Below are 22258 nucleotides of genomic sequence, written 5' to 3' on the forward strand. Positions count from 1 at the left end.
AGTCAGAGCATGAGCAGAGGAGGGGCAGAGAGAGGGAGACACAGAATCTGAAGTAGGCCCCAGGCTCTGAGCTGTCAGCACAGAGTCCGATGCGGGACTCGAACTCACAAACTGTGAGATCATGACCTGAGCTGAAGTTGGACGCTTAACCAACTGAGCCACCCAGACGCCCCTCTGGTAATCATTTCTAATCTTGCTCTTAATAATTGCACTTCTTTTATGGCATTTTATTGTTTTATATCTCCTGCATTCTCTATATTATCTGTTTCCTTTTATTTGTTTTTTTAAGTAGGCCTCACGCTTAGCATGGACCCAAGTGTGGGACTTAAACTCACAACCCTGAGATTAAGACCTGAGCTGAGATCACGAGTCAGATGCTCACCTGCCTGAGCCACCCAGGCGCCCCATCTGACTTTCCTTTGAAGTGAGTTTCTCTGCTTACGTAGGTCTCCCTCTTTCACTGTATTTTTACCTCCTTTATATCCAATGATGCTTGTCATTTGTTCACATCTAGGAGTCTGTTCTTATTTTAGGATGAAGAACTGGGTTTTTGGTAGGTATTATATAAGGAGATGGCTTTTCTGCCCTGGCATCTCCCTGAGCAGGCATATCACTGACTGCTGAGCAGGACTCTGCCTACACAGACGAATTCTGTGACTAGTCAGCTACCCTTTAGGCTAGAACCCCCCTGCCCCAAAAGCCAGAATAAGGAAGGCTTTCCTTGTGTAGACACCACTAGTCACCCCAAACCTTTAGCTCTCTCTAAACAAGTTTGCTAACTTTCTTTAGAGGTGGGGTGACACCCTGGTTCACATCATGGGTAGACTCAACAGTTGTAAGTGATGATAAAAGCCAAGAACAATGTAAGCCTCCAGGCGTGGCCACCGCACAGCTCTAAGTCAGCTGGACAGCTCCCCATGAGAATAACCTCCTGCCCTCTCTTGGGCCACAGTTCCTCCCAGGCAAGCTGCCAACAGATAGAACAAACAAGACAAAATGGAGAAGCCACTCCATATTTATGATCCGCACTTCCCTGAACCAGGAGAGGACAAATGACACATAGGCACCGTCCCTGGACACTCACCGAGCATTCAGTTTAATCCTTTTGTTCTATAAACACATTTTTCTCGGGACCTCATCTTTGCCCGAGACACAGCCCTTTCCCAAATTCCTCCTGAGACTCCCCTCATTGTAGGAGCTGGGTCAACAGCTGCTTTGCTGATGACTAGTAACTAACTGCTCTGGTACATGTGGCGGATCTCTTACTACCGGATCAGTGTGGGAAGGGAGCCCCCTACCTGAGGCAACCAGAGGGTGGGCGCACTTTGGCTCCCTTCAGCCCAACTCCAAGGTGTCCTTGGCTTACCTCATGTCTTCAGTATTCACCTTACTTTGTCTGTTTTTCTACCAAATCTTGGTACAGCCTCTACGGACTTCCCCGAATTCACACATTCCATCCCTGATGAAGCCATGCCCCTCTTCCCATGTTACAAATGCTCTCTCCAATCAAACACTGTGCCCTCCAATAGGGAACCATCGGAGTCAACACTCTCTGTGTTCACCCTCACTGCTCCACCCTCTACCCCACCAGTCAACTCTGAGCACAAAGCCTCCTGGAAAAAGGCTGGCACAAAGGCCTTCTGTCACCTTCTACTAGGGACTAGTTTACTCTCTACCACAATGCTCCTCTCCTGATTTCCACTTACAAGAGATGTGGTGACATATTTGCCTTTTCAACATGTTTGCCTTGTCTTCCATTGCCTTTGCCATTAGTGGCTTCCTTCTGAAGGTTTTCATATCTTCTATACTCACATCTAGAATATGTGCCTATGACACATCCACAAAAAAACATCAGCCACAGGAGTGGGTGTTTGAGGGAAATAAAATCACAAAGAGGAACATAATCTCAAAAAACTTTCCTTCCTCTACTGGAATAGAAAAGTAAAGTACAGGTATGGCCCAGACAACATGTAATAGTACAGAGAAAACACTGGGTTCCAGCATTTACTGACGCACCAAACTAAGCACTTTACATGCCCTAACTCATTTATTCCCCCACGTCAACCGTCTTAGCTGAATGCCTAACCATTTAAAAAATTATTTCCTTCATTATGAAAATAATGTATATTCATAATAGAACACAGGTAAAATATTTTAAAACAAAACACAAAGAAAATTTAAATTACCCGTTTTGATGGTTAATTTTATGTGTCAACTTGGCTAGGCTATGGTGCCCGGTTGTTTGGTCACACGTTAGATGGATGCTGCTGTGGAGGAATTCTGCAGATGTGATAAACATCTATCGGCAACTGACTTGACGTAAAACAGATTACCCTTGATAAGTGGGTGGGTCCCATCCAATCAGTTGAAGGCTTTATGAGCCCAAACTGAGAGTTCCTACAGAAGGAATTCTGCCTCAAGAGTGTACCACAGAAATCCTGCCTGAGTTTCCAGCTAGCTGGCTGCCCTGTGGATTCTGGATTTGCCAGCCTCTATAATCGTGTGAGCCAGTTCCTTAAAATAAACCTCTCTCTAGAAATATCTATATACACATCCTACATATATCCATCGTTTTTCTGGAAAACCTCAGCTACTAATACACCCATTTCACCTGCCAAAGAGAATTTCTGTTAATATTTTTCCATTCTTCCAGTCTTTTTTTCTATGTACTTATGGCATATGTGAGTGTGACCATATACAAATATGTGTGTGTATGTATTTATACACGTAAGAAATACATATAAAGACCCACATATTAGAACAGTCAACTCATTCAAGTTTGCCTCAGACTTTTCCAGTTTTAGCACTGTAATTCTCACATTCTGGGAAAACCTCTCAGTCCCAGGTAAACCGGGATAGTTGGTCACCTTAATACACATACATACATGTGCTTTCTTTCTTTTTAAATAAAATTTTCCTTTTAAATAAAATTGTGATCATTCTATACATACTGTTTTATAATCTAATCTCTTCATCTAAAAATATATTTTTTTCCCTTGAAGTGCTTGGGTGGCTCAGTCGGTTGAGCGTCTCTTGGTTTTGGCTCAGGTCATGACCTCGTGATTCATGAGTTTGAGCCCCACGTCGGGCTCTGCACTGGCAGTGCAGAGCCTGCTTGGGATTCTCTCTCTCCCTCTCTGCCCCTCCCTTGCTCGTGCTCTTTCTCTCCCTCTCAAAACAAACAAACAAATAAATAGCATTTTATGCTTCTATCCTTTAATTGAACCAGTTCCCTATTACTGGATATCCAGGTTTTCTGTTCTACTACTTTAAATTACCTTTGGGTCCAGAACCAATAAAGGCTGGAACAGTAGGGGGAAAAGAAATCACGGACATGCGCACACGCGCGTACACACACACACACACACTCACACTCTGCAGATGGCAGCCCTCAAGGACAGGCATAGCGTACTTTAATAATGAAAGATTTACCATTCTCAGTCCCGGACACCTGTGTTGGTGCAGCTAATAGACTCAGAAGAAGACAGTGTGACCCCTCTCCTCTCCGCCTAAAACCACACGCACGGTGACACGCTCACACTTGTGAAAATGAAAAGACCCTGTGTCCTTACCTTTTTAATTCGTTTACAATCGAAGCATGGACGTTCATTGCGATTTTGCCATCCAAGCGTGTTTTTAGTTCCTGGCATTCGGTACGCAAAATTTCCATTTGCTCCTTGTTTTGAGTTAGCTCCTTTTCCTGGCTCTGGGTTTTAGTCTCCAGAAGCATGAGTTGTTTTGTCAGCTTAGAAACTGAAAAATGAGATGGATAAAGACTTGGTACAGAAGACTTAGGAAAACAGGATTCTTGATTACTAGGTAATACCAAGGAGAGCCAGATCATAAAAAATGATCTTGAAAAAATCTTTTGGGGATTTAGAAATTAATACCAAAGGCCTTGTACTTAGAAATTACTGTCCCTATATTAAATGTTCCCTAAACATACATTTCCCTACTGGGGCTCAATTTATTTATTATTATTTTTTAGCACGTTCAATTTGTTGATATCATAGTTGATAACATATGATGTTAAACAAAACATGATTTTAGCCTTCAAGGAACTGACTTTCCAAAGACTGAAGCCTTAAGTCACACACAGATACGCAAGCACAGACACACATCGATATTGTCCCTGAAAGTGCAAGATTTTCAAGTAGAGACATCAAATATGGCCCAAGTACAGACTGAATGTATTGCTTTTCTTCCCTTTCCTCATTAAGTTATGTTTTCTGTCCTGTATCTAAAGGAAATCGTAAATATTTTCAGCCTGAGCACCACCGTAGTACATAATGGTAAGATACTTCCCAGACAGCTGTTGGAACCGGCACTTAGAAGTCTTAGAGCATAAAACTTTAAATCCTTGTACTCTGTGAAAAGTTAGTTGGTCAAAATGAATAGCTCCCTCTGGGAAATGGAAAGATAAGATAGGCAGCTGACTAAACCAGACAGGCCTAAAGGTTGACCCTATTCTCTGTGACCAGAATAATCACCACACCTGCTCAGATCCACTACATTTAAAGAAATTAAGCTCAGGGCATACAAAATTAATTTTCCCTGCCATCTCTGGTCTTGAAAACAAAGACAGGAGGCTCAACGACTTTCTCTTTCCTCCACCCCAAATCATGCCAGAGGAAAGGCACATATGTCCGTGCCACGTGGAGTTGAAGGGGAAGTCCTGTGGAAGAAATGCCTATCGGACGTGCTGACAGACACTGTCACTTTTAAACATGACCCGGCTCGTGGAAACAAATGGTGTGCCAACCCAGCAGCGTCCGAAGCAGTGGGGGCCTTAGTGCCCAGGGTGGAAAGGGCAGTCATTAAATAATCAGCAGCATTTTCAGTCGGTTAAGCATCCAGCTCTTGATTTCAGTTTGGGTATGATCTCAGTTTGTGAGTTCGAGCCCCACATTGGGCTCTACACTGGCAGTGTGGAGCCTGCTTGGGATTCTCTCTCCCTCTCTCTCTGCCCCTCCCCCCCCACTCTCTAAATAAATAAATAAATAAATAAATAAACTTAAAAAAATTAAAAAAAAATAATCAGGAACATTAGGGAAAACAGAAGGGAGGGGTTACATTGGCTACACAAGACAGCTTGTATTTTGCCCTCTTGTCCTGTGTTATTCTTCCCTGGAAAAGAAAAATCAGTAAAGCACAGGGGGAAAAACGCCACTACCTTTTGTGCTCATAAATTTGGGGTTTAACCAAAGTAGAAGAAATGACTCAATCTGGTCCACTTCAAAGTCCAAGGCCATATGCTCTGGGGCTCCTAGGAGCAGGGAGGGACACATGGAGAGAGGGGGTGCTCACAGAAGGTATCGAAGGGAAATACAGTCTATCACAGCGCCCACAGCTCTGACGAAGGGCAAGGTCACACAGAAACTATTCAGAGAGTGAGTGAGTTCTTATTACTCATGTCACAAATATTCAGGAACAGACCCTTGCATTGTTTCAAATATTCACCTCCCATGATTGTCCCCTCTTACAAATGGCATTAGCACCCCCAAACCCAGTTCTGCAGATTCTAAATGGGTCATGTACATTTGCTTTACAAGATTTACAGAATAACTGGAAGGACACTGCGGAGCCTAAGAGAAAGCAATCACTGCGGTAATGGTTGGATATGTTGTAACATAAACAGCTGCATTTCAGTAAAGAACAACACATTCTAGAAAACATGATTTCCCCCATTTTTAATTTGAAGGGGATCTCTACCAGAAGGGGGGGCGGTGCAAGTATGAGACAACGGTGATATCACAGCATCATCATTACTTGATGGAAAGATGGCTCACCTTCCTGGAGACGCTCCTGATGGATGTCCTTGACTTTTCTTTGCTGAATCTCCAACTGCTCTATCAACAACTTGTTTTCCTCTAAAACCAGTTCTGCGTGAGTCTGAAGCTGATGCCTACAATTGATTTACAAAATTAAATACTGCTATTCAGGTACTGAATGCTTACAGAGACACTCCAGAGTCTAAAAGAAAGCAAGTAAGGGGTATCTGGGTGGCTCAGTCAGTTAAGCATTCGACTTTGGCTCAGGTCATGATCTCGTGGTTCATGAGTTTGAGCCCCACGTTGGGCTCTGTGCTGACAGTTCAGAGCCTGGAGACTGCTTCAGATTTTTTGTCTCCTTCTTGGCCCCTCCCCGGATCACACTCTCTCTCTCTCAAAAAATAAATAAAAACATAAAAAAAAAAAAATTAAAAAAAAAAAAAAAGAAAGCCACTAATGTGTTGTAGGTAATGACTATCTGGACAAGTTTCAATACTAAACATCTTTCAAACACAGTTAATCCTCCCACTCACATTAAACTGGGAAAGGACAGTAATAAAGTCTCGATTATGAACTGCTTCAGTAACTTTTTAAAATGTAACATTTCAAACATATACAGAAGTAGAAAAGAAACAGATAATAAACCCTCATGTACACAACACCCACTATGAACAATTATCAAATGGTCAATCTTGTTTCATCTATATAAACCTCCAATCCCAAAACCCACTGGATTATTTTGAAACCAGTAGGTAATTAGAACCGAGGAAGAATTTAGGAAGTTTCCATTTTTTTTTTGTTTTTGTTTTTTTAATTTGAGACAGAGAGAGAGAGCGAGAGAGAGCCCACAAGCAGGGGAGAGGGGCAGAGGGAGAGAGAGAAAGAATCCCAAGCAGAATCCACTCTCAGCATAGAGCCCAACATGGGGCTCGATGTCACAATGCTGGGATCATGACCTGAGCAGAAATCAAGAGTAGGACGTTTAACAGACTGAGCCACTCAGGCTCCCTAGAAGTTCTCATTTTAATTGAGAAGTACTCACTTGTAATCAATAGCATATTTGTCCCAAAACGATGACTTTGTTAAAATCCTCTGGCTGGTTTCTTAAACCATACTAAGTACTAAAAGTCCCCAACCTTAATCTCACATGAGCAAACCCTTCCCTTACAGAGGGTGCCAAGTAAATCCCAGCCCAGCTCAACCTTCATGATTGAAAATTCCAATCGGAATGAGCTAAGGGGGCCTCGGAAATCTGGTTAAATGTTTACCATTCAACGCAAATGGTAAACCAGTAAATTATCTCAAGTGTTCACTTTAAGCTCAAAAAGGGAAGTAGAGGAAGGAGAGAAAAAAGATGAAAAGAGTCAAGCTATAGCAATGATCTCACTCCAGTAGTGGCTGCACATTGGCTCCTCAGCACCCATGATGGGAGGGAGCTGCCCTGCTGTCTGTGAGGGACAGAGTCCCAGCCCCCCTCCCCACCAGCTCCCAGCTGTGGCCCCACAACTGTCCTGCCTCTGACAGACCAGCCCCACTGTGGACTTGCTCGGGACTTCTTTCTTCCTCCCTCCCTTCGCTCTTTTCTTTCCCTACCTGCTTCCCTCCTTCCTTTCTTTCCCTTCCACCATTCCTTCTTTTCTTTCTTTTTTCAATATTAGGGATTCTCCTATTTCTTTTTTTTTTTTTAATTTTTTTTTTCAACTTTTATTTATTTTTTGGGGGACAGAGAGAGACAGAGCATGAATGGGGGAGGGGCAGAGTGAGAGGGAGACACAGAATCAGAAACAGGCTCCAGGCTCTGAGCCATCAGCCCAGAGCCCGACGCGGGGCTCGAACTCACAGACTGCGAGATCGTGACCTGGCTGAAGTTGGACGCTTAACCGACTGCGCCACCCAGGCGCCCCAGGATTCTCCTATTTCTTAAAAAAAAAAAAAAAAATTTAAGACCTCAGATTTAGTTTAGTACCCCCTCCTATTTTACAGGCAAACTGAGGCCCGTGAAACATGAGCTATCCCAGTTGGTCAGAGGACATCAGGAAAAGAAATGCAGAATTTAGTTATGGCCCAGAAGTTCATGGAGAAATTACGTGAAAATAAGGAGACAGTTTCTACTGACACGTGAAGTTGGCGTGCCCGAGTCTCTGGTGGGGACGTCCCGTACCGGGCACCTGTGTAGGGACAGGGATCCTCCCGGCCAGGGAGGTGGGGGGGGGGGGCACGAGTGCCAGGGGTGCCCAGGAGTGCCAGGAGATCTGCCCACAGGACCCCTCCCCAGGGTGGAGGGCAATGAGTTCAGAATAAGGGAGAGGCCAGATGGTGGGGGGGGGGGGTCTCAACAGGCACCGCACAGACCTAACATCTCCCCAACCATGGCATAGACCACCACACCAGAGCAGGGTGCCAAGGGCCAAGTGCACGTGTGGATTTGAAAGTGGGGTCTTTCTTCTGTTTATTTATTTGATTTTAAGGAGAAGTAACCAGGTTTGACTTGCATTTATGTATGAGGTCAGAGGAAGAACCTGACATCCCAGTTCTCTCGAGGGCTCTTGCAAGCGGTCTTAACTGACCTGCTTTCTAGGGTGCTATTCAAGGAGGGTTGAGGGGAGGCACATTAGGAGCCCTGACAGAAGAAAATCCAAGTTCAACAGTGGAAACCACAGTGCACCAAGATCCAGTAGCTGCCCAGGCCAAACCTGACTGACACATCAGTGACCATCACATCAGGGAGAACCCACCTGATGGTAGCAATGCTGTTGCCTCTTATTCCGAATTCCGGGACATCACATACGGAAAGTACTTTAATTTTTTTCAGTGATGTTAAAACATTTAGAAATTACTAAGTATAACATAGAAAAAGATCAACGTGAATAGCTTTTGCTTTCTTAGTCTTGCCTGGATATTGCCCTTAGACTTTTTAAGACCTCTACTTTCATGTATTCATTGGCTAGGCCTCTGTTGCCACTGTGCTGATGAACAGGACATCGCCTTGCCCTCGGAGAGCTCACCGAGCACAGTAAGCCCGACACGGAGACACACAGGTAGGCACAGCATGGCATGTACCAGGACAGGGTGTATGTTTAGGGCCGTGTCAGAAACTGAGACAAGGGAGCAACTGAGGAATTCTGCCTCCAGGGAGAGGCGCTGACCAGCATCATTTGATCAGGGCCATTTGAGCAGGGCCCTAACGGATGAAGTAAGAGGCAGGAGGGGCATTCTGGGGAGAGGCAGCAGCATCTGTAGCAGGACGGAGTGAGGCAACGCTCAGTTGTCAGGGAATGGAAGGCCACGGAAAGGGCAGGCCAGACGGGAGCTAGTGGTAAGCAGCCCCATCCTGAGCTTTCTGTGCTAAAGCTCTGGAACAGTCACGAGGGCAAAAAGGATGTGGCTCAACAGGTTTGGAATGGGAAAACTCTCCTAGAGAAATATAACATCGGAACATAAAAAGGGAGAGAGAGTAGATGGATTTCAGGTTTAAAAACCTATTTCAATTTTATTTTAGTTTTTAAAGTTTATTTGTTTATTTTGAGAGAGCGAGAGAGCGTGTGCACGCACGTGAGGAGGGGAGTGGCAGACACAGAGGGAGAGAACCCCAAGCAGTCTCTGTGCTCTCTGCACAGAACCCGACTCAGGGCTTGATCTCACGGAACCGTGAAATCATGACCCGAACGAAAATCAAGAGCCCGGCCTCAACCGATCGAGCCACCCAGGCGCCCCTTAAAAGCCTATTTAGAATTTTAAACGTAATCTTTAAAATTCAAGTATGGAATAGATCACATTTTCACTGTGCCTTATTAATTTCTTAGAAACTCTCCCTGAAAATGTTTTAGTGAAAAAAAGGAAAAGGTATCTGATGGTTTAATAAAGTTTATTCCTATCATCTTTTCTTTTGAGCTAGCAGAATATACCAGAAACACACTTGCCATTCCTTGCTGGTAACAGGACTGCTTCTATTTAGCTCCTGATGCAATTCTTCGTTTTCTTTCACCACTTCCTGGACCCTCATCCTAAACATCCTCATTTCCTCCTGAAATACAAATGTATATACACTGTAACACACACACAGACACATGGCGCTATTTCTCAGCCTTAGTGCTGTCGCTGTGGCTCACGTCAAAGGTCAGCAGCTTTCTAGCAAAGTCTCAGCAACAGCTGCCTTAAGCTTCGTAGCAGCACCAGGTGCCTGCCCTCAGGGAGCTCCCCAGTCTGGTGGGAAGCAGGACACAACCGCGATGCTGAGTACAAGGGACAGAGAACATCAGGTTTTAAACACTCAGTTCCTGATTTGATAACATTTTCCTATGAGTGCCACAAGTTGAAAAGATAAAGGCAGGTCAAAAAAAATAAAAAATAAAAAAGAAAGAAAAAAAGCAGAGACCTAAGAACACTGTAATTTTTCTTTTGTTTAAAGACTTTGGAGGATAAACTGGAAATTTTTAGATAAAAGTAAGAACTTTTCATCTGAATTAAAGGGTAGGGGTTGGAGTCTAATTTTTTTTTAATGTTTATTTATTTTTTTTAGAGAGAGAGAGAGCGCACGTGCAAGTAGAGAAGGGGTAGAGGGAGAGGGAGACAGAGGATCCGAAGCAGGTTCTGAGCTGTCAGCAGAGAGCCCGACGCGAGGCTCGAACCCACAAGCCGTGAGATCATGACCTGAGCTGAAGTCGGATGCTCAACCGACTGAGCCACCCAGGTGCCCCTGGATTCTCCTAATTTTGGCCCTTTATGATCACAAGAAAGCCTCTCCTACAGGAAGCCATCAGTGAGGACAGCTCCATCCGTCGTCATTAGCCCAACTAAGGACTGCTGTGGGGCCCGCTTTTGCCTCCTGTGTTCTTGGCACTCTTGCTGGGCCTCCTCCGTCGCTGCTTTTCTCAGCCAGCCCTCAGTCAGCTTCAGTGTCTTGTGCGTCCTTCAGCACGAGACAACCTCAGATGCCAGTGTGTATTCTTCTCTCAGCTATTAGCATTTATGCTTATACCCATTTAACTTAACCATGCCATGTAGCTTCTTTTTTACCTTTCTGCCCAAACACACTCCCCAATGGCTGACAGCTCTTTTATAGAACAGGGCTCAGGCAAACTAAAGCCCCCAAGCCAGGTGCTTGTTTTGTAAATAAAGTTTTACTGGAACACAGCCACACTCATTCATTTGTACTTCGTCTATAGCTGTTTTCATCCTTCCCAGCAGAGCTGAAGAGTTGCTGACAGAGGCCACAGGGCCTGCAAAGCCTAGAGTATTTACTAAATGTCTATGTACAAAGACTATTTCCATACCCCTGTTTTAGAAGGAGCACCAAATTAATTTTGTTAATTGTTTGGCTTGATAGTTAATTAGTATAAGATTAATTCACCCCTGGGGCACTGAGTGGCTCAGTTGGTTAAGCTTCTCTTCATTTCGGTTCAGGTCAAGATCTCAGGGTTTGTGAGATTGAGCCCCCACGCAGGGCTCTGCTCTGGGAGGGCAGAGCCTGCTGGGGATTCTCTTTCTCCCTCTTTCTCTGCCCACCCCGCTCATGAGTGTGTGTGCATGCTCTCTCTCTCTCTCTCAAAAAAAAAAAAAAAAAAAAAAAATTAATTCAACCTCTTACAAAATTAAGTGTCCAACAGGAAGTCTAGAAGAATAGGTTCAAAACCGTATTACGTGGACCATTGTACATGGGACAGAATAACAAGGAAGGCTGGGTGACTTAACAGACCCTCCCAGCCAGAGAGTCCAGAAAACCCAAACTCTTCTCTCTGGATACTTCCAATTCCAGACATGTCTTTGGTCACTTAAATGAACACACAGAGAGGATGGGACCTATACCTATAACAGCCACGTAGCCTTGGCCGCCTGTGTAATGAGAACGGGGTCTGCTGTCGGAGGCCCTTCCCACCACACCGAGTTGAACAAGGCAGAAATGAGCAAACGCCTGGCTTCCTCACCACTACCACCACCGCCACTGGATTTCTCTGGGGTCAGCTCTTCAGAGAGCTAAGAAGCATCTGAGTTGGCCTAAAATATCTCTGGCCTACCCTTCCCATGTCTGCCCAACGTCCCTCCGCAGTGGAGCGTGTAGCCGCAGAGCGCCAGGAAAGGAGCGGCCCCTGCTGCTGTCTTCTCTGCACACCCAGAGCCCGGCCCGCCCGGGGCTGCTGGCCTGGGAATCCGGGCTTCCGATGGATGCGGCACCATCCCATCCCTCCACACCCCGCTCACTTACCCCCGCGCACCCCTCCGGCCCCACTGATCCCTCCCTCCCTCTTTCTTTCTCTTCCTTCCTCCCCTCCCCCCCACCTGCACCACTACACTCCTTCCTCCCTTTTCTTTCTCCTTCCAACATCTGAGTACCCAGGAGATGTTGGGCATACCTATCTTCAAAATGTTTCTTCAAAGTTTGAAGTGCTCTTATTTTTTATAAACCTTGTCCTGAGGCCAGCCTACCTGAAGGGTGGCATTGAGCTCATCCTTCTCTTTCATCCTGTCTTCATATGCCAGTAACAAGGGTGACAGGTACTTTGTATCCAACTGAACACAATGGAAAAAAGAAGGTTCTCATAGGTCTTACATCTGAACACAACCAGCACGTTTTTAAAAAGGTAAGAAAATCTACTTAATTTGGAATGGTTTTTAACATCTATTCAATTATAGCCCAGAAGGCGTGGGCCTGAAATGAAATAACTTTCACTTACCAACCAGGGTGGTGTTGGACCCTTTGATGGGAGGCCATCGATATTTAAAGTCTAAGAGCAAAGCACATGGTGAAGGCAAATTAAACTACACTTCCTCTGATATTTCAAGCCTTAGATATGCTTTTTTTTTTAAATTAAGTTTTAAATTTCAATTCTAGTATAGATAACATACAGTTTCACAGTAGTTTCAGGTGTACAACATAGTGATTCAGCACTTCCACACCAACACCCGGTGCTCATCACAAGTGCCCTCCTTAGTCCCCATCACCTATCTCCCCCTGCCCCCACCCCACCCCCTTCCCTCTGGTAACCATCAGTTTCTTCTCTGTAGTTAAGTATCTGTTTCTCGGTTTGCCTCTCTCTCTTTTTTTTTTCCTTTGCTCATTTGTCTCTTAAATTCCGCATGAGTGAGATCATATAGTATTTGTCTTTCTCTGACTGACTTATTTCGCTTAGCATTATACTCCTTAGCTCCATCCATGTTATTGCAAATAAGCCTTAGATATTCTTATTCTAGACCGGGCATCAGCATCTATGCATGCACATGCATACATACGTGCATGTATGTATATATGACCACTTTTTTTCTGAAATGTTTGAGAGACATTTGCAGATACAATGCCCCTTTTTCTCTAAATACTTCAGTGTATATTTCCTGCCAGCAAACATTCATTTACTCAACCGCAGTAACATCATAAAAGTCAGGAAATCAGCGGGGGGAGTGCCTGGGTGGCTCAGTCAATTAAGCATCCAACTCTTGATTTCGGCTCAGGTCATGGTCTCACAGTTCGTGAGTTCAAGCCCTGTCTTGGGCTCTAAGCTGACAGGGTGGAGCCTGCTTGGGATTCTCTCTCTCTCTCTCTCTCTCTCTCTCTCTCTCTCTCTCCCTTGCTCTCTGACCCTCCCCCACTCACGTTCGAGTGCATGCGTGAGTTAACATTATGCTATGTGAAAGAAGTCAGTCAAGAAAGATCACATGTTGTATGATTTCGTTTATATGAAATGCTCACAACAGGCAAATCCATAGACACAGAAAGTACATTAGTAGTTGCAGGGGCCAGTGCAGGTGGTGGGGGAAATGGGGAGTGACTGCTAACAGGTATGAAATTTCTTGTTGTGACGAACGTGCCCTAAAATTGACTGTAGTGATTGTTGCATGATCCTGCAAAGACACTACAATAATCACTGACTTGTACACTTCATTTTTTAAAAAGATTTCATTTTTAAGTAATCTCTATACCCCACATGGGGCTTGAACTTACAATCCTAAGATCAAGAGCTGCATGCTCAAGACTGAGCCAGCCAGGTACCCCTGAATTGTACACTTTATATGGGTGAACTGGTGAGTATGTGAATCTCAAAGCTGTTATTGCAAAATATAAACTTAAGTCTTACTTTAAAAAGAAAACCAGGGCACCTGGGTTAAGTGCCCAACCTCGGCTCAGGTCATGATCTCACAGTTTGTGGGTTCAAGCCCTGCATTGGGCTCTGGGCTGTCAGTGCAGAGCCTGCTTGGGATTCTCCATCTCTTCCCTCCCTGCCCTTCCCCTGTGCTCTCTCTCTCTCTCAAAAATACATAAACATTAAAAAAAAAATTAACAAACAAAATCAGAAGCTTGTGGAGCTGCCCTGAATTCTCAGGAACCACATGAGAACAGGTGTCCTCTCTGGCTTCCTATCCTGATCCCAGCAGGGGACAGTCAGCTGCACATCCTGACATGTCAGAACCCCCAACCCGCCCCCACACACCCCTCACGTGCGCTATTCTCTAAGGGCAAGGACCTGACCTTCTGGCTCCTTTTTGCTCCTCACGGCATCTAACACAGTGCTCTGCTCAGTGAGTTTATCGAATTCTGTAATCCCTCTTTTAAAGAAAAAACGAGTCTGTTTTCTTCTTTCTGTATGCCTACATTGTGAAAGCATTCCCATCACCAAGCTAATTACACACCCATCAACTCATGTATTTACCTTTTCTTAAAAGGAAAACACTAGTTCTATTCTCTTAACAAATTTCAATTATACAACACAGCGTTATCAACTATAATCATCATGTTATCCATTAATCCTTAGATCTTACTCGTCTTATAGCTGAAAGATTATACCCCAGCCTCTCCCATTTCCTCCAGCCCCCAGCCCATGGCAACCACCACTCTACTGTTTCTGTTAAGTTTGACCTGCTTTTTTTTTTTTTTTTTTTTTTTTTTTAAGATTCCACACAGAAGTCATACTATGCGGTATTTGTCTGTCTTAATTCACTTAGCAGAATGCTCTCCATGTTCATCTATGTTGTTGCAAAGAGCAGCACTACCTTCTCTTGTAACGCTGACTAATATTCCACCATGATATTGTATTGTATTTTGAGAGAGAGAGAGAGCGAACGAGCGAGCATGAGTGAGGGAGGGGGCAGAGGGAGAGAGAGAGGGGGAGAGAGAATCCCAAGCAGGCCTCATGCACAGGGTGGAGCTAGCACAGGGTTCCATCCCATGACCCAGGAATCATGACCTGAGCCCAAATCAAGAGTGAGATATATAGATCTCTCTCTTTCTCTCTTTCTCTCTCTCACATACACACACATTTTTGCATATACATTACATTTTCTTTATCCATTCATCCGTGGAGACACGTAGGCTGTGTCCATATCTTGGCTGTTGTGAACAATGCTTCAACGAACATCAAAGCACAGACATCTCTTCAAGACAGTGACCTTGTTGCCTTTGGACATATACCCAGAAGTGGAATTGCTGAATCATATAGGGACTCTATTTTTAGTTTCTTGAGGAACTTCCATACTGTCCTCCACAGTGGCTGCACAAATTAACTTCTGACAGTGCATGAGGGTTCCCTTTTCTCCACACCTCACACTTGCTGTCTCTTGTCTTTTTAATAATAGACATGCTAACAGGTGAGATGACAGTTCATTAGGACTTTACTTTGCATTTCACTGCTGGTGAGTGGTGCTGAGCACTGTGGGTTACTTGTAGCTCTTCTTTGGAAAAATGGCTATTGAGGTCCTTTGCTCGTTTTTAAATTATTTATTTTTGTGCTGTTGAGCTGTAGGAATTCCTTGTATTGGGGGGGCATTAATCCTTTATTGGATATGTGGTTTGCAAACATTTTCTCATTCCATAGGCTGCCTTTTCATTTTGTTGATGGTTTCCTTTGCTGACAAGTTTGATGTAGCCTCACTGGTTTATTTTTGTTTTGGGCGTCAAATCCAAAAAACCATCACCAAGACTGATGTCAAGGAGTTTTATGATTTCAGGTCTTACGCTCAAGTCCTTAATTTATTTTGAGTTGATTTTGGGGTGTGGTGTAAGCTAGGGGCCCAGTTTCATTCTTTTGGATGTGGACATCTGGTTTTTCCAATCATTTATCGAAGAGAATGTCCTTTCCTCATAGCATATTCTTGGCTCCTTTGTCAAAAATAAACTGAGCATATATACATGGGTTTATTTCTAGGCCCTCGGTTCTGTTCCATTAGTCTGTGTGTTTGTTTTTATGCCAATACCATACTGTTTTGGTTACTATGGCTTTGTAGTAGCTTAAAATCAGGAGGTGTGATGTCTCCAGATTTTGTTCTTCTTTCTCAAGACTGCTTTGGCTATTGAGGGTCTTTTGTGATTCCACACAAATTTTATTTCTGTGAAATAATGCCATCTATTTCTGTGAAAAATGCCATCAGAATTTTGAAAGGTACTGCATTGAATCTGTAGATCACTTTGGCTAGTATGGACATTTTAACTATTAATTCTTCCAATCTATAAGCACAGAAAATCTTTCCATTTATTTGTGACTTTAATTTCTTTCATCTGTATGTTTTATGGTTTTGGGTTTTATCTTTCACCTCCTTTGTAAATTTATTCCAAAGCATTTTATTATTTTTGATGCTATTATAAATGGGATTTTCCCCCTTAATTCCTCTTCCCAATACTTTGTTGTTAGTGTCTAGAAACACAACTGTTTTTTCTATATTTTTGTATTGATTTTGCAAATTTACTGAATTCAATTATTAGTTCTTTTATGTGTTTTCTTATTACTAAGTTGCCTCTTTATTTTAGCTCAGAACAGTATGTTTAAGGCCAGTTTAGTGGTGATGGACTCCTTAAGCTTATGCTTGTCTGGAAAACTCTTTGTCCAGCTTTGTCAGGTAGAGTATTCTTGGTTGGCAGTTTTTGTTTTGTTTTGTTTTTGAATACACTGTGCTACACCCTCCTGGCCTGCAAAGTTTCTGCTGAAACATCTGCTGATATTCTTATGGGAGTTCCCTTGTGTGTCATAAGTTATTTTTCTCTCTGCTGTTTTTAAGATTCTTTCCTTGTCTTTAACTTTTGACAGATTAATTATAATGTGTTTTGAGTGGGTGTCTTTGGGTTCTTCTTATTTGGAACTCTCTGAACTTCCTAGATCTGGAGGTCTGTTTCTCTCCCCAGGTTAGGGAAGTTTTCAGCCATTATTTAAATAAGCTTTCTGTCCCTTTCTCTCTCTCCTCCTTCTGGGACCCCTGTAATCCACCTGATAGGGTCCCATCATTCTTTTTCATTTTCTTTTTGCTTCTCTGATAGGATGAATTATGCTGCCATGTCTTCAGCTTCACTGATTCTTTCTTCCACTTGCTCTAGTTTGTTGTTGAACCCCTCTATTGAATTTTTTGGTTCAGTTATTGTAGTCTTCAGCTCTGTGCTTTCTGTCTGGTACTTTTACATTTTTTTCTATTTCTTCGTTGAAATGCTCACTTTGTTCATGCTCTCTGGACCTCAGTGAGCATCTTTATCACTGTTATTTTGAACTATTGAGTAAATCACTTACCTGTACTTCATTAAAATCAGTATCTGCTCTTTTTGTTTGGAACATACTCCCTTTTTCCTGCATCTTCCTGGACTCTCTGTGTTGGTTTCTGTACATTAGGAAAAACAGCCTACCTCTCCCAGTTTTGACAGACTGGTCCGGTATAAGAGACGAGCCTCATCAATCAGCCTGGCCTGAGCTCCTGGTTGCCTCTCAAAACTCTGTGATTGTCCAAGCCACTGTCTTTGTTCTTAGTGGCTCCCAGTAGTTGAGGGCATACCAAGACTCATTAATTTCCCAAAAGGGAAGGCTGTATTTAGCACCCAGATGCAGGCTGATTGGAAGCCAGACCCCAGGCAGCAGCTGGGAAAGTATGAGGTCAAACCCCTTCCAGGGAAAAGTGGGAGGTGGGTGATTTGCCTGCTCCCCCTGTGCTGAACCCAGTGAGTAGCCGCACCTGTGTGCACCATCCCTATTTCAGAACTGCTGCTTTGCTTGCTAGTCCTGTGGGAATCATGAGCCCAAGTCCCATTGGCTATGAGAGCCAGGTGATTTGGGGGACCTGTGAAAACTAGTCTGCTTTCTTTCCAAAGTTTGTACACCAAGAGACAACAGCTATACCCTGGAGGAACAGGACTGAGAATGGAGCCGAAGACAAGGACTTTACTCCTTTATTTACTTTTGTATTTAAATTTGTCCCCAAATTTTCTTTACAAAGAACCTTTATGACTTTTTGTTTTGAGAAAAGGGGAGGGGAAGGAAGGGCAGAAGGGAGGACATAGAAAGGTCCCCCAAAAGACTATGCTTTGGATGTGCCATTTTACACCAAATAATAATAAATATGAACCCTTTGGGGCACCTGGGTGGCTTAGTTGGTTAAGTGTCCGACTTCGGCTCAGGTCTTGATCTTACAGTTCATGGGTTCGAGCCCTGCATCAGGCTCTGTGCTGACAGCTCAGAGCCTGGAGCCTGTTTCAGATTCTGTGTGTGTGTGTGTGTGTCTCTCTCTGTCCCTCCCCTGTTCACGCTCTGTCTCTGTCTCAGGAATAAATAAACATTAAAAAAAAAAATGAACCCTTCAAGAATGGAAAGCAATTCAACAGCAAAGGCTGAAAAATAAAAAATCAGAAAACTGATATTTTAAAATTGAAAACATTACCTCTTCCTTGGATAAATGCCTGAATTTTGTCTGATATCTACTCAGTTCTACATTCAAACGATGGACAGTCATTTTCAACCCATCATTTTCATCCACTAATTCTTGAGCCTGTTTCCTTAGACAAAGTAGTTCAGGTGCAGCGACTATGGGGAAAAAAAAAAGAATTTAATATTAGAAGAACTTACATCAAATTGATCAAGATTTTATATAAATTACAATCACCTGCTCTTTTTTCTCTTTAGGCTCACAAGAGGCAGTGGAGGACAGATATATAGGTATTAATGAATAAAAGTTACAAAGTTTTTTTAACACTGAAGAGTCAACGGTGTTTTGGAAGTTTATGCATGTATAATTAAAGTAAAATGAAAACTATAGACAGCAAAAGTCATTGTTTCAAATGATATACATAAAATAAATGTAAAATTTATTAGAACTAATAACCTTCCCATAGAATAGCAATATCCTTTTAGAAAGTATAACAGAAAAGAGATTCCAGGGGTGCTTGGGTGGCTTAGCTGGTTGAGCATTCAACTTTTAATTTTCAGTCGGGACATGATATGACATTCATGAGATTAAGCCCTGAAGATTCTCTCCCTCTCTTTGCCCCTGCTCCTGCTCACGCTCTCTTGCTCTCTCTCTCTCTCTCTCTCTCAAAAAACAAAACAAAAAGAAAAAAAAAAAGAAAAGAAAAGAAAATAGATTCCACAAAGTAACAGCACAGATAATATAAAGCTGTAGAAATAAATATATGCCTCAGGGAATGCCTGGGTGGCTCAGTCCAAATCTGTTTTTTTTTTTAACATTTATTTATTTTTGAAAGAAAGAGAGAGAGAGACAGAGCACAAGCAGGGGAGGGGCAAAGAGAGAGGGAGACACAGGATCTGTGACAGAATCTGAGCTGTCAGCACAGAGCCTGATGCAGGGTTCGAACTCTTGAACTGTGAGATCATGACTTGAGCCAAAATTGGACACTTAACCAACTGAGCCACCCAGGTGCCCCTGGCTCAGTCCAACTCTTGATCTTGCCTCAGATCATGATCTCACAGTTGTGAGTTCGAGCCCTGCATTGGGCTCTGTGATGACAGTTGCAGAGCCTGCTCGGGATTCTCTCTCTGTCTGCCCCTCCCCAGCTCACGTGCTGTTTCTCTCTCTTCTCTCTTTCAAAATAAATAAACTTAAAAAAAAGAACCTTAAATATTATAATACAATAAAAACATTAACATCAGCAAATATTACAACAGAAAATAGTAACTTTCAAATAAATGAGAAAATAAGTGAATTCTTGTTTGTTCCTTTAATAAAAGAACAGTGTAGTTACCCCCACCTTCCTGAGAGGATGCTTTCTTAGCCTCTTTCAACTTTCGATTTTCTTTTTCTGTTCTTTTCAGTTTTAACTGTAGTTCTTTCAATGCTTGTTTTACTATGTTAAGTTCAAGAGTAAGGGTTTGATTTGCATTGCTTAGATGCAAGTTTTCTTCTTTTATTTCCTGGAACTTCTCTTTGGTTATTTCTAAACATCTCTGCCGTGCTCTACCGGTTATATCTGGAAAGGTACAGGGAAAAAGTTTTTTTAAATATTGGTTTTTATAATTTTACATCAAAATTATAAGAGACTTTATCTCCAAAACCATGTGAGTCACTTCTTCACGTCCAGCCTCACACTGTGTTCTTCAGTCCCTGCAAAGAGAACGGCCTATATAAGAAAGAGTGGGTGTTCTGTTGAGACCACAGTAAGCCACAGGGAGAGAGGCAGGAGCCGGGTGGGGCCCTTGCATATCATAATGTGTAAAGTAGGGGTTCTGTCCTGCAGGCTGCCAGGAGCCAGAAAAGGTTTTTAGGCAGAGGTGTGAAAAGATAGAGGCTCTATTCTCACATGAGCCTCTGGGGCCAGCAGTGAAGAAAGTGAACAGGAATGAGGTCCAGTCCAGAGGCAGGGAGGCCAGAGGGCCCCAGAGCGAGGGCAGAGAGGAAGGGACATACGAGAGAGGGACAGGCCCAGAGCTGAGCAGGTGTGGGCAGTGAGGGCAAATCAAGGAGGGCTACCAAGACCTGCGGCTTGAAAGACACTCAGCCCGACAAGGAACACAGATGCATCGGGTAAGTCAAGCTCAGTTTAGGACACAGCCCCACTCTGAAGGCGGACTCAGCTGGAGAGACGGAGGAGCCACCAGCCTGTGGGCACCAGGGAGAGGAGAAGCCAGAGGTCACGAAGGATTTTAAGAAGGAGTAGCAAGAGAGATTGGGGGAGAACACAGAGCAACGTTCCGTGCAGAGAGATGCTCACGGAGGTCACAGGAGGTTAAGGACTGCAATGTGCTCCCTGGCCCAGGGCATGCCTCTGAATGGAGAGAGGCTAGAGACAGAAGCGGAGTTGGAGGTGGGGCGACCAGAGTGGGAGGGCCGGTGGCTCCAGACTGTGGCTTGGCACACACCCCAGGGGGCAGGCAAGGGCTAGCGGAAGGACTGGTGGCTCCAGATAGCCTCCCTGACCCCTGATACATGCATATCCAGTCGCTAGAACATGAAAGGGAAGTCTAAGAAATGAGTAACTCTGCAGGTGCACTGAAAACAAGAGGGCAACTCGGAGGCATCTCAGAAATAAAACATTGGAGACTGGATGGCAGATGGAGACTACAGCTGAAAACATGCCAGGAAAGGTCAGCTAGAAAAGGTGGCGGCTTCCCGGCCTGTGCCTTGCCCTGGGAGGCGGCGGGGACACAAAGTGGCCCTGATTTGCAAACACTGGCCTCCCAGTGCCTGAGCACATCCCCAGGCGACATCCACCCACCATTCAACGTCTGAACACTTGGACCCTCTCTTTTAGGGCACAGGTGGAAGATCAACAGGTGCCTCCTCTTCCCAAACACAGTAATGGGACAGAAGCAACAGCTTGTATAGGGGAAAGAAGTGACTTTTATTTTAGACAAGATAATTCTGGGTAACCTCTACAATAATAAGGTGTTCACCATAATTAAATTTAAAAGGCAAATACCTGGGGACGGTGGAGGCTTTTCACATAATGGTGGTTTTTCATCCTAGGGAAGGAAACACAGTACTGAATTAAGAGTACTTAGCATCTCCTAAAAACAGACTGGCATGAGCAGCTGGGTTTTTGTCTATCACATAATTAAATACGCTTCTTTCCCTGCACTTTGGCTCCTGGAGTTTGTAGCCTGCTGCAGCTTTAGAAACTCTAATATCCATTGTTTCTTTTAGCTGCATCTTAAACCTTAAGGGTCTTCCCCTCCTGGTGCCTCCTAGGAGGCAGTAAAGGAGGTCCTGTTCGGGCTTTCTTCCCGACTCTCCCCCGTGAGTTCAGTCACCATGTTTTCACATGTAGGTCTCACGAGGGACAGGCCGTCAGTTCAAGTTTGGAAACACAAGATGGGGCTGCGGGTGCCGACCAGTTAGAGGGCACTCTAACTGGGTTCTTCTTCCTTGGGAAAAGCAAAAAGATCCCACTGGCTGCAGAGAAGCGCATTTCCAAAGTGCTGAGAAAAGCGTAGGATCTTCCTTTTTGGCCCAAAATTTAGAGGAAAGGGAAGGCTTTGACCTTTTGCTCATTTTTCCAATACACGTCGATCTGATATTAAGTTTCTAATTTCTGCCGAAAAAGTAGATAAGGTTATAAAATGAACTCTACTGAGAAATCTTTAGTTTTTACATTCCTATGGCATCGGAGGATTTAAACCTAAGTTAAAACTATTTCCATGTTTGTAAAAAAGAAAAAACAAAACCCTATTTCCATGCTTGCAAATTTGTTATCTATTCATTCCTAACCTCTCAAAATGTTACATTCATTTTTAAACTATGGAAAATAGGAGTTTCTTCAGGTTTCAAAAGTATTTAAAAAAAACATTTAATGGGAAAGG

The 22258-nt window shown here is 43.6% G+C and overlaps 1 protein-coding gene across 1 annotated transcript in view; it reads right to left on the reverse strand.

Moving 5' to 3' along the window:
* The window catches only part of CEP89 (centrosomal protein 89), a 73210-nt gene that overhangs the window by 27049 nt on the left and 23903 nt on the right, over positions 1–22258 (reverse strand). Inside the window, exons 7-14 of the mRNA XM_025914782.2 lie at positions 21379–21421; positions 19711–19929; positions 18387–18529; positions 12443–12493; positions 12195–12278; positions 9692–9795; positions 5790–5905; positions 3573–3753 (exon numbers count right to left, since the gene is read on the reverse strand). Of these exons, the coding sequence (XP_025770567.2) occupies positions 3573–3753; positions 5790–5905; positions 9692–9795; positions 12195–12278; positions 12443–12493; positions 18387–18529; positions 19711–19929; positions 21379–21421 (941 nt within the window). The remainder of the gene's footprint in view (positions 1–3572; positions 3754–5789; positions 5906–9691; positions 9796–12194; positions 12279–12442; positions 12494–18386; positions 18530–19710; positions 19930–21378; positions 21422–22258) is intronic.

The sequence above is a fragment of the Puma concolor genome, chromosome E2, assembly GCF_028749965.1.
Source record: "Puma concolor isolate L17-30 chromosome E2, mPumCon1.1.hap2, whole genome shotgun sequence".
Lineage (NCBI taxonomy): Eukaryota > Metazoa > Chordata > Mammalia > Carnivora > Felidae > Puma > Puma concolor.